Below are 12,788 nucleotides of genomic sequence, written 5' to 3' on the forward strand. Positions count from 1 at the left end.
AAGGGAGACTTACACATAGGAGGAACAAGGAGCTTCCAGAGCTCTCTAAGGTAAGCTGGGTTCCACAAGCCCTCCACCCACAGTGACTCCCCTGACCCGTCACTCATGGGATCCAATCAGCTTCCAAATTCAGCTTGCTCAATAAGCCCGCCGGTCAGACTGGTTGACAGTTTCAAATTGCATGACAAGCTAGCACCCTACTGTCCGCATTGGAAGCAGCTCCTTCGGGGTCGCACCGTTTTCAAAAGTAGTTCCTGCACTACTTTTTGCAAGTTCAGGCGCGACTTGCATAGATATCTGTGCATGAAGTCGCACAGATATCTTCCAGAAATGGCACTGAAATGCTGTTTTGAAATTGTGCTACTTCAAGTTAAGTAGCACGATTTCAATGTTGTGATCGGTGTGACTGGGGTGTTGAGCTTTGACCAAAAAAATAACTGGAAGCCGATTGGTTTCCATGCACAGCTGCACCAGATTTTACACTCTCCAGTTTTAGTAAATATCCCCAGAGGTGACTGTGACTCCCTTGTATGCCTCTTGGAGCTGGACGAGCTTGTGTCTTTGTGTGTAATTTCTCAGCATCCACACAAAATAATATCAGCTTTGTGTGAATTAGACCCCCATAAACCATTTGGAAAAACAATAGACTCTAGACAATAGACTTTTTAATAGCAAGGTTGTGAAAGTAATATTATGACTTCCTTTGTTGACCATCTTCTAAAAATGACAGTTGCCCTTTGATCTGCATGATCAAATCCTTATCTGGTCAGTGGATCAAGAGGGTTAGCGTGACAACCAGGCAACTAACGTTTTCAGAAGAAGAGGTCAGCAGTGAAAGCCTCCAAATTTCTCTCATGACAAACGTCCTTTTAAAAACGGACAAACTCAAACTACACTTGCACGTTTGTTAAAGAATTTTTCCTAGCCCCCCTGCAGCAGGCCTGTATTTACCATGCCCAACCGCTGCGGCCTCCTGCTCTTTCTGCTGCCTGGTCTGTTAAAATCAAGTGCCAGTCTACTGTACATTAAAGTACCATAGACTCGAATGGAATATACCAGTACATCAGGAGCAGTGTCATTTAAGTATGTGGGACATTAGTGCGCACACTGCCCTGCACTAGATTTCTATCGGCCGGGATACAGGCAGCACGGGAGACCATAGTCATCAGACAAGTTAAGTACAAACCTACTGGAGCAGGGCCACATGTGCGAAAAATGGCAATTTGTAATATTTGAAGATATCAGAACTCAAGACCACTAAGGGCACATTTTGGTACACAGAATGTACTCCCCCAAGGGACACTGGAGAGATCCTCCAGCATATCTTCTTTTGACAGCATAAATAATGTGCAATAAAAGCGTGTCTAAATCCTAAAACTAAACGTCTCTAATTTGGTACATTTTGTTCCGACAGTTACACTATTAAAAGCATTTTTTTTAACTATGTTGGAGAAGGAAGAAATATACTTGTTCATCTTGCCAGTAATCTAGTAAGCTGATAATTTTATGTGCTCTCTGCCTGTGCTATTATCGGTCACATTGTTCTTAGCTATCTCTCTCTGAGTTTTGTAGAAAAGAAGGGCAGGGCTCTGAAATTTTTTCTGTTGCACTTATACAGATAGACAAATAAGCATTGTCATCCTAGGACTGGAAGTGGGTCACTGCCAGGATCACCAGGTGAAAAGAAATGAAAATAAAAAGCTTAAAAAAAAAAAAATCTAATGTAGCCACCACATCTAAGGGCTGATAGGCTAGAATATACTCTTTTTTTTCTCTCTCTTTTTTTTTTGGGTGAAGCACTTCAACTTTAAAACAAATACAACATTGCTAATATCAAGCAGTATAGCACTCAGAGATTCATACTCACCATCCCCAGGGTCACCAATGGAAAGGTCACGAGTTAAGCGAGGCTTCCCAAGGAAATTTTTTGGAGAGGAATAAGAGTAAGAGCGGAATCTAGGACCAGAGGTCAAAGGGTCCTGCAAAAAAAAAAAAAAATTAAATAGACTCATTTTGTGGTCAAAAATATATACACCTATTGCTCCTTTCAGTTTGGTTGGGACAATACAATATTGGAAGAAAAAAAATGTGTCCATATTTTACAACAGTCTTTGGTTCTTTTCTGTGGCTTTGAGCACCAAACTTTTGGATTATATCATATCCAGCAGTCCTGTAGAGGATGAAGAGTACTTGATATGGATATCAGCCCTTTTCACCACAATATGGGGAATGCCTCTGCTATTTGCAATTTTCAATATGTTTTAAAAATGTAAGTTATTTATGATATATACTGTATCTACAGGTGTTAATATCTGTGATGTATAAGATATTTACATGGAATCTCAAACATTGCATTTTGTTTCTTTTTAGAAGTGGTACAATATCCCTGAGGAAGATTCTATTGATATAATTATTAATCGAAACGCGTTTAATAACTCTCTACTCGTAACCATCGGCCTTTCACTGGTGGTCACAGGACAAATAGTGGGAAATACCATTTTGTTTTCCAATATATGCAACATTTTAATATCTTGTACAATATATGCAATACGTTGAATTCAATAAATTATTATTCTATAATGTTTACATCTCTAATAAAATATATTTTTTATATAAAAATTGTTATTGCCTTAAAAATCCCAGAATTAGAGGTTTCTTCATATTTTCTTTGTCTTTAAGTAATAATGGCAATTACATCTCCAATTCTTTCTATTTTTCTGCTCCTTTCGACTTAGAAGCATTACTAATAAATGTCAGTTAAGTGAACTCACAGAAGTACTTTCTTTAATAGGATATGAAGGCGACAGTTATGTGGCCAGAGAGGTAAAATCATATTACAAGCATTTATTTATTAATTTTATTTATTAAAATGCTTATAAAACACAGCGCAGTCTTACACACGTGCCTCGATGCGCTGGCGGGATAAAAACAGAACAGAAAAGGGGCAAAAACTACATCGACCAAACAAGTGACAATAAAACAATAACAATCAGCGAATAAAAAATATAAAACATACAAAGCTAAATACATAACATTTTTGAGCTATCAGAATACTTAAAATTTAAGTCACCCCGAAAGCCTGGATATATAGCCATGTTTTTAACAATCTCCTAAACTTTAGGAGATCATTTTCCAGTCTTATATTAAGGGGCAAGGAGTTCCAGAACTGAGCTCCTTGAACTTCCAGGGTCCTCCCACCACATTTGTTTTTAGCAAATTTGGGGATGTTCAACAAAGCCAAATTCTCAGACCGCAGCGATCTAGTAGGCACATGTCTGATGAATTTTCTCTGAGATAGCCCGGTCCAAAACCATGGATGGCCTTATGCACAAGACACCCCGTCTTAAACTGAGCCCGTTGTGCCACGGGCAGCCAGTGTAAGGCTTGTAGGGATGGAGTGATGTGATCGTACCGGCCCACGCCCGTGAGTAACCTGGCAGCCGCATTCTGCACCAGCTGAAGCTTGTGCAAGATGTTCTTAGACACGCCCATATACAGGGCATTGCAATAATCAAGTCGACTAGCATTCATAGCACTGAGATCCTATCATACTTTATTTTATAAAATGACTGACAAAAAGATCCAGGCATTTCTAAAGCTTGCAGTGCTGAAGTATGACCAATGTAGCTCAGCTATCTGGAAGTAAACATGCAGAGCAAGAAAAGGAGGGCGGAATATGAGATTTCCAGTGTTATGTGAACAAGGTGATCTCTGACCTCACCTTTAGACAAGCATGCTCCCGGTGATCCCTGCATGCTAATTACAAGATAGCATAAAAATGCCAGATATGCCTTTTTCATGTAATGTATATCCAGAGAGTTCTGAGCTTGCAGGCAGCTATCATAAAAGTAAATATACACTAACGGGACCCTGGTGAACCCAGTAAAGGTGTACAAATACTAAAGAACAAAGGCAAAAAAGGTGAAAAGCAATATCTCCAAACTTACTTGATTTGCCTGGATATATTACAGAAGCTAAAGAACTTAAAATGCATTTATTCTGTAACATTACGCATTTGTTTCTACTGCTAATGTGGCATAAAATAGTTTTGCTTCTTGGGTGAAAACTCAAAAGAGGCAAAGCATGTGTTGTGAATGACAATACCTTACTCTGTGCGAAGGGTAGAGTTCCAGCTGGTCTGATTTGGAAATCGGGATTAGTCTCAGGGGAGTCCAGTTCATCACCGCTGTTCCCAAGGCCAGAAGAGTCCTCTTTAGTAGAACAGCCAGAATTGTCATACCTGCTATATGTCCCCTCTCCTTCACTGTCTGCATCAAGACCATCTAAACTGGAACTGTAAACAAGAGATGTAAATATGTAATCATAAAAAAATAAATGTAACACATACAAACTGCAGAGAAACACCCTCCACTTTATGCCTAGTATTTGATAGTGTTAATATTGTTCTTTTATGAATATTATTTAAATATTGCATAAGGCCTGATTTTCACCTATGCAGGTTGCATATTGCAGGTGCATTCTGTATTTTTCAATACATGCTTTTCATCCATTGAAGTCTATGGAAACCAAAAAACAAGAACATGGCCCTTTCCATAAAATACACAGATGTCAACTACATCCATACGAAACCACGTTAAATGGACTGAAGTGTGTTTCTGCAAAACTGAAAACACGCAAAAGAAATGCACAGGGGTGAACCAGGCCTTAGATGTCGCTTGTGTACTTTCTTTCAATAAGCCCAACTGTATGGCCCCGTACACACGACCGAAAAACTCGACGGGCAAAACACATCGTTTTGCTTGTCGAGTTCCTTGTTCGGCTGTCAGAAAACTCGTCAAGCCAAATGTTCCCATTGCCCAACGAGGAAATAGAGAACATGCTCTCTTTTAGGCTCGACGAGTTTCTCGGCGAAAAGTGTACACACGACCGGTTTTCTCGTCAGAATACGTCTCCCATCAAGTTTCTTGCTGAATTCTGCCGAGAAAACCGGTCGTGTGTACGGGGCCTATGACATATTTTGTGTATTTCCCTTTTTTTGCTACATTGTCATAGACCTGTATGACAGTGTGGTGGGCCCAAAAACGATGTAGCTCTTTACCTGACAGTGATGCTAGCCAGGCTCCTCTAAACAATTAGGCCTCGTACACACGATCAGTCCAAACCGATGAAAACGGACTGAAGTTCAGTTTCAAACCGACCGTGTGTACGCCCCATCGGTCTGTTGTCCTTCAGTCCAAAAACAGAGAACTTGCTTTAAAATTGGACCGATGGACGCCTGACCGATAGGTCAAAACCGATGGTTAGTACGCAAAAGCACCGGTTCCAAACCCGGGCATACTCAGAATCAAGTCGACGCATGCTTGGAAGCATTGAACTTCATTTTTTTCAGCACGTCGTTGTGTTTTACGTCAACGCGTTGGACTTGATCGGTTTTTGAACTGATGGTGTGTAGGCAAATCAGACCATCAGTCAGCTTTATCGGTGAACCGATGAAACTGAACTTCAGTCCGTTTTCATCAGTTTGGACTGATTGTGTGTACAGGGCCTTAGTGTTTTAAAAACTTTCTTCAGTTGCAGCACCCTTTAAAAAAGTGCAAAATCCTGGGGAACCCTAGTCTAAAATGGAAAAAAATAAATGTCAGTGCCCCCATCACAGAACTCCTCCTAGTCACATTGTCCCTTCTTTACATTAGGGCCCTATCTTTTAACTTCAGCAGCATGGCAGATGGCAGGATGTGGAAAAGGTCTTCCATCCTCTTCTGAATATTGAGGGTGGCCCTGCATGCCACCTGCCCTGTATAAGTATCATGCGTTGCCTGGTCCTACTAAAGCCTCGTACACACGGACGGTACGATTGTTGGAAGTGGATCGTCTGTTGACAGGCTGTTCCAAATTCTTACCGTTAGTATGCTCCTTTTGACAATTGTTGTCCAATTTTCGGCCAACAAATGTTGGATGACAGGCTAGTAAATTTTCGGCGGGCAACGGCTCCACATCTGATTTTCTTATGGTCAGTACACAAATGTCGAAAGTACAAACACGCATGTTCGGAATCAATGCTCAAACACGTAAGTAGCAGAAGGGGCACAAAGGGTGGTGCTCAAGAGCTCAAATTCCTTGTAGAACGTCACTACGTTCGCGTTTGTCGCACGACAATTGTGTAACGTTAGTATGCAAGACAAGATTCTGGCACACTCCCTTTTGACAAAAATCAACGCTTGGTTGGCCAACAATCATACCGTGTGTACAAGGCTTAAGTCCTGTGCTTGTGGCACACCAGGGATAATTATTACGTCTCAACAATTAGCTTTTCAAGGTTTATTCTAAAATTCAGTTTCAAAGTTTGATGAACTGGTACAAGGATAGGCAAAAAAAGTAATCAGTCTATTTCAGAAAGCTTGACCAAACAAAACCAAAGCAAAGCAGGTGGGTATTGTCCATAGCAGACACATTACTTTTTTCACATAAAAAACACAATCTGATTTGTTGGTTTGTTTTAATAATTTGAGAGGGAAATAAAACAGCAGCATTCGGGCCCATTATAGGACAGCTGTAAAATGTTGTATTGTGTGCTGGTGAATTAAATACCAACTGGCAAGCCGTGAAACTGAAGCACAGCTAAAAAACCTTTTTAAGAGAAGCAAAATGTTGCTCACAGGGAAAGTCATGAAAGCAGTTTACACTTGTGTAGGAGCAATTTTCTTCTAATGACTTGTCTCTGGTGTCACTTCTGTCACCATGGAGGTAAATCCCTGACATATTTGTTTCACGGTAATGAGTGAAGTTCAGTCACAGAACAAAGTGCTTCAGGTAACCGTGACTAATAATCCACACCCTGCAAATGCTTTTCTAGAGGTTTTACATACAAAACCAAACGCCCGACAGTAGCTACATCTAGCTGCAGGGTAACTGCAATATAGTCTCATGTTGCTCACACGTGTTACAATATGTTACAATATGATTACAAGATTCCCCAATCATATTTTGTATTTATTCATTTACTACAATAATTACAATGGCCCGGATTCACAGACATCGGCGCATATTTATGCCGCCGTAGCGTATCTCTTTTACGCTACGCCGGCGCAGTGCACAGAGGCAAGCACTGGATTCACAAACCACTTACTCCCACTCGCTGTTAAAGATACGCTGGGTTTCCTCGGCGTAGGCCAGTGTAGGTGGAGGTGGGCGTGAGCCATGCTAATGAGGCGTGACCCCATGCAAATGATGGGCCAAGCGCCATAGAAGTACTTAAAATGAACAGCGCAATCGCCGTCCCGTGGCCGCATCCCAGTGCGCATGCTCAGAATCACGTTGAGACAACTGCCTAAGATACGTCGAATCACTGCCTACGACGTGAACGTAACATACGCCTAGTCATATTCACGTACAACGTAAACGACAAAAAATATACGACGGCTTGTGTTCCCTGGTCCATACCTTTGCATGAGTTGTGCCTCCTATATGGGGAATAACTTTACGCCGGACGTATGACTTACGCAAACTGCGTATATGATGCGCCGGGCGCAACTACGTTTGTGAATCGGCGTATATCCCTCATTTGCATATGTGCATAGAAAATCTATGGGAGCGGCAAATGAGCCCGGCGTAAATATGCGCCCACGATACGACGGCATAGGCAAGTTACGTCGGTCGTAGGAAGCCTATTTTCAGGCGTATCTAGTTTTGTGGGCACGGCGCACAGATACGACGGCGCATATTTACACTAACGCGGCGTATCTCAAGGTACGTCGGCGTAAGTGCTTTGTGAATCCGGGCCAATGTGTTTCCTCATTGGGTCTTGTCTGAACTTTCTGATCTACCAAATAGAATAGTGACACATAGGTGAGGGATGCTTAAATGATTGTGCTCTATATATTATTATTATACAGGATTTATATAGTGCCAACAGTTTGCGCAGCGCTTTACAACATCAGGGAAGACAGTACAGTTACAATACAATTCAATACAGGAGGGATCAGAGGGCCCTGCTCGTTAGAGCTTACAATCTAGAAGGGAGGGGATATGATATATGATCATAACTGATTTTTTTTTTAAGCTTGTGCTATAATTGGTCACTTTATTTCACTGTCAAAAGCTTCATATTCCATACTAAATACAAACTCCCTGCCACTGAGAATAGAATTGAGGGGAAATTTCCCTGACCTGAACAAGGCCATGCATACTATCCTGACAGAGTTACTATTGCCTGGTACACACGACCATTATTCATGTCATGCAAAAAAACGAACTTTTTCCTCAACGTGATTTGTCGCGATTCCACTCAAGCCTGCCTTGCATACACACGTTTGTGAAGAAAAATGCTCGAGCAAAGAGCGGTGACGTACAACACGTATGATGCCACTATAAAGGGGAAGTTCCATTCGAATGGCGCCACCCTTTAGGCTGCTTTTGCCAATTTCCCTGTCTCATAACTTGCTTCTGAGCATACGCGTTCCCCACCCCCCCTCGTTAAAGCATACACACAACCGTTTTTCACGACCAATTAAAAAAATTGCATTTTTTTCGTCATGAAAAACAGTTGTGTGTACGCGGCACTATACTTCCCCAGTCTATCTCAAACTTAAAGCCTAACTCCAGGTTTTAGTGAACTTTAACCTTTTGGTGCCGGTGTCCTGTCGAGAAATGCCCTATAACAAAAAATGCCCGGTCTGAACTGCACATGCGCAGAACGGAGCCTTAGTACAGCTGAGATTACGATCAGCTGTTGTCTCACGTGGCAGAGGGCACGTTCATGTAGGAGAGGGGCGGATATCTACATGATGGGGGCTCATATTTCAATGATTGACAGTGCTGGGGGTGGAATTTTTTATCGATGGCCAAACAAATCTGCTAAAGAAACCTTTATCCAATATAGAAAAAGCCACCCTTCAATTCACTAAACAATCCCCGCAAGCTTTCAAAATTAATATTAGGTTCAGATTTCTTTTGCTAATTTCTTTGGCCATCGATAACAATTCCGCCCCCAGCACTGCCCAATATTGAAAAATCCGACCCCTTTAAGTAAATATCCGCCCTTCACCTACATGAACGTGCCTTGGTCATGCAAGACAACAGCTGATCGTAAACTCAGCTGCATGCTCCCAGCACGGTAGCCAGCAGGAATTGGTAAGCATATTTGCGATCAAGAGCTTGGGTCACATGGCATTTAGAACTCTTAAAGGGCTGGGAGGTAAACAGCGCGGAGGGGTTAAAAGTCTGTATGGACCAAGCTGGTCCAATCTCACTATTTCTTTTACCAAAACATGCAGTGGCTGTCAGCACTCTATGAACTGTATGAAGCATCAGCTACATACAGTCTACAAAGCTGTGTTCCAGCAGCGGGATGTGAACTTCCCATCCTGTTCCCAGAAAAAAAAACTCACGCTGAGCACTGTATTCATGGCCCGCTTTATATTTTCTGAATGAATACAAGGCTTCCTCTGATTGGCTGAGGTGGAGAGGCAGACAGATGACATCATAATCTCCAACCAAGTCAATCAGAGGAAGCTTTGTATTTATTAAAAAAATACAAAGCTTTCTGTGAATGGCCGAGCAGCGTTCAGGAGTGGGAAAGAAAGTTCCCGCTGTACTATATTATATATACTGTAGCTGAGGCTACATACTGTATGCAGCTTGGTCCAAACAAACTTATTTAAAGTGGATGTAAACCCAAAAAATGTTTTTTTTTGTTTTTGATGTCACAATGTAGAGTATAAGATTCCCTATCATATGTGCCCAGTCTTGCCACACAGAGTTAATCCAGCGCTGAGCAATCCTCTTTTAATGTTCAGTGAAAATTAACAGAATTCCAGATAAAAACTTGCCAAATTATAAAGTCCGTTTCTCTGTTCTTGCTTTGTGTTACAGGTTATTTACATATCCTGGTAATATACAATGAACTTTGGATCACCTCATATTATGATAAACATAACATAACATATGATAAACATGTCCAAGCTCTAGATATGTAAATAACCTGTAACACAAAGCAAGAACAGAGAAACAGACTTTATAATTTGGCAAGTTTTTATCTGGAATTCTGTTCATTTTCACTGAACATTAAAAGAGGATTGCTCAGCGCTGGATTAACTCTGTGTGGCAAGACTGGGCACAGATGATAGGGAATCTTATACTCTACATTGTGACATCAAAAACAAAAAAACAATTTTTTGGGTTTACATCCACTTTAAGGTTCACTAAAACAGGAAGTTAGGCTTTAAGGGCTCACTCACGCCACAACATGCATAAAAACGAATGAAAAAAAAATGCGTGCATTGATATACATTTGTATGCGTTATGTAAATTTCAGCGTGTTTTTATTTGCATTGACATCAACTGTTGTGTTTATCTGGTGTTATCCCTTTCACTTGCACTGATGTGTGTTTAATGTGTTATTTATGCGTTATGGAAAAATTCTGATACATTGGATATTTCTGCACACCTCATGACACCAGCATTTTGGTGTAAATAGGGCACATAGAAAAAACATTCTTGCTTTCTGTGTACCCTTGCACAGACCTGTGTTTTCTAGTGCAGTGGAAATGATTAAAAAACAGCATGGCTTGAGTTCCAATGAAGGAATAATGACCACAAAACTTGCTGTTATTAGAATATAAACTGGTCAGGACAGGTGCAAAATATTTACCAAAAATGCTATGGGAAAAGCAGGTTTCTAGGAGGTTTCGATTTTGCTAAACTGAGTCATGTTGTAATTATATTTATTCAAGGGGAATTTTGGAATTTTGGATGATACAACATCAAAACTGCCATATTGTACGTTATATCCTGTATAATAATTAAAGGGGTTGTAAAGGTAAGGTTTTTTTCCCCTAAATAGCTTCCTTTACCTTAGTGCAGTCCTCCTTCACTTACCTCATCCTTCCGTTTTGCTTTTAAATGTCCTTATTTCTTCTGAGAAATCCTCACTTCCTGTTCTTCTGTCTGTAACTACACACAGTCATGCGACACTTTCTCCCTGGTGTGAAGAAAGCCTCTTGAGGGGGGAGGGGGCGAGCAGGAGTGTCAGGACACTCTCTACTTTGCAGATAGAGAAAGGAGCTGTGTGTTAGTGGGCGTCCTGACACTCCTGCTCGCCCCCTCACCCCTCAAGAGGCTTTCTCCACACCAGGGAGAAAGCCTTGCATTACGGTGTGGAGTTACAGACAGAAGAACAGGAAGTGAGGATTTCTCAGAAGAAATAAGGACATTTAAAAGCAAAATCGAAGGATGAGGTAAGTGAAAGAGGACTGCACTAGGGTAAAGGAAGCTATTTAGGGGATTTTTTTTTTACCTTTATAACCCATTTAAAGCTTCTAAAAGGACATGAATGTGACAATGTATGCTACCAGGTGTACATTGCAAATATCGGCCTTGTCTCTCTTTTCTCTCTGCTAAAGGCAAATGCCATCTATTCTGTACAGGCAATGCTTCAGTATTTCCAAGTAGTTCCCAAGCTCCCTCCTGTTCCTGATTTCCTATTGGCTCTGTACTATGATGGGATTCCCTCGTTGGCCAATGAGATTTCAGAAGGACAGGAGGGAGTGGGTAGGCTACAATACTAAATGAGGGGCTGCAGATTTTGCAGAAACCTCTTAAAGCCTAACTGTACCTTATCTGTCCCCCCTATTTCTAGCTCCCACATCTTTGCTTTTCTCTTTAAAAAAATCTTTATACATCCCTCTTTTCCAACAATTTTGGAACTGGTGGCATGACTTCATAAGTCCTCTGATGTTGGGCAAGTCCTGAATTCTTTAAGGGAGCAATGCCATTTAATGGCATGGTGCCACTCTATAGCATTCTCTTTCAAGTCCAGGAAAGTCTGATATGGCCCCAGGGGTCTGGTCCTTGATGCTCTTGGATCACAGGAAGTGGGTTGAATGACACTGGGTGTCATTCAACCTGGAAGAAAACTGTGTTGAGCCTGCAGGGGACACTGACAGAGAGAGGGTATTGCAGTGGCAGCCGTGGATTTAAAAAATCCTGCTTGGGAATTAGTTTTTAAAAGAAAACTAGACTTGGGATTTAAAGTGGGTTTAAAGCTTAAGGCATTCCTGCATCAAGGAAAAAAAAATCAGTGTGTGTATCGTCCCCTCGCCCCCTTTTACACTAACCTGAGCCTAATCTCGATCAAGCACTGTGCCCACCTGCAGCGATTATGAGGTAGTGAGAGCCATTGGCTCTCCCTGCTGTCAGTCAAATCCTGTGACGAAGGAGCAGGGGGCCCTGCTGTGTGTGTCTATAGATGCAGACACACCAAAAAGAGTAGCAAGGAGTGCTTGCAGGGGACCAGAAAAGAGCAAGATCGGGGCTGCTCTGTGCAGGTCCCTTGCTCAGAGCAGGTAGGTATAACATGTTTGTTATTTTAAAGGAAAAAAATTACAGTAAAACCTTGGTGTGAGAGTAACTTGGTTAGAGAGCGTTTTGCAAGACAAGCAACATTTTTTAATACATTTTGACTTGATATACAAGTAATGTCGTGGTATACAAAAAAGTGAAAATATTAAACAGGTGGCGAGATTTTTTGCACTTTTGAATTTTTGTCACATTCGTATGTAGCCGCGCACTGTTCTTTATGGGTTAGTGCAATATTTATTTACTATTATCTTGATATATAAGTAGCGTCATGTCACAACTGGGTATAAAAGAGAAGACAGGCGCTTCTAAGTGTAGCAATATGGTTACATTTAGTGAAGGTACAACATTTAGCAACATATTAATACACTTAGAGTCACCTCTCCTCTCTTCTCTACTCTGTAGCTCCTGCTGGATTTTGCTTCTAATCCCCTTTGTCATGGTTATGCAGTAATGTTTGTCTGTCAGCTTAC

The 12,788-nt window shown here is 41.3% G+C and overlaps 1 protein-coding gene across 6 annotated transcripts in view; it reads right to left on the reverse strand.

Annotated features, from left to right (window-relative positions):
* ARHGEF28 (Rho guanine nucleotide exchange factor 28) overlaps positions 1 to 12,788 on the reverse strand; it is a 355,169-nt gene that overhangs the window by 129,134 nt on the left and 213,247 nt on the right. For all 6 annotated transcript variants that reach the window (XM_040341440.1, XM_040341441.1, XM_040341443.1 and 3 more), the window contains 2 exons: positions 4,105 to 4,294; positions 1,868 to 1,979 (listed from right to left, as the gene is read on the reverse strand). In XM_040341440.1, coding sequence (XP_040197374.1) covers positions 1,868 to 1,979; positions 4,105 to 4,294 — 302 coding nt within the window. The remainder of the gene's footprint in view (positions 1 to 1,867; positions 1,980 to 4,104; positions 4,295 to 12,788) is intronic.

The sequence above is a fragment of the Rana temporaria genome, chromosome 1 (assembly GCF_905171775.1).
Source record: "Rana temporaria chromosome 1, aRanTem1.1, whole genome shotgun sequence".
Taxonomy (NCBI): domain Eukaryota; kingdom Metazoa; phylum Chordata; class Amphibia; order Anura; family Ranidae; genus Rana; species Rana temporaria.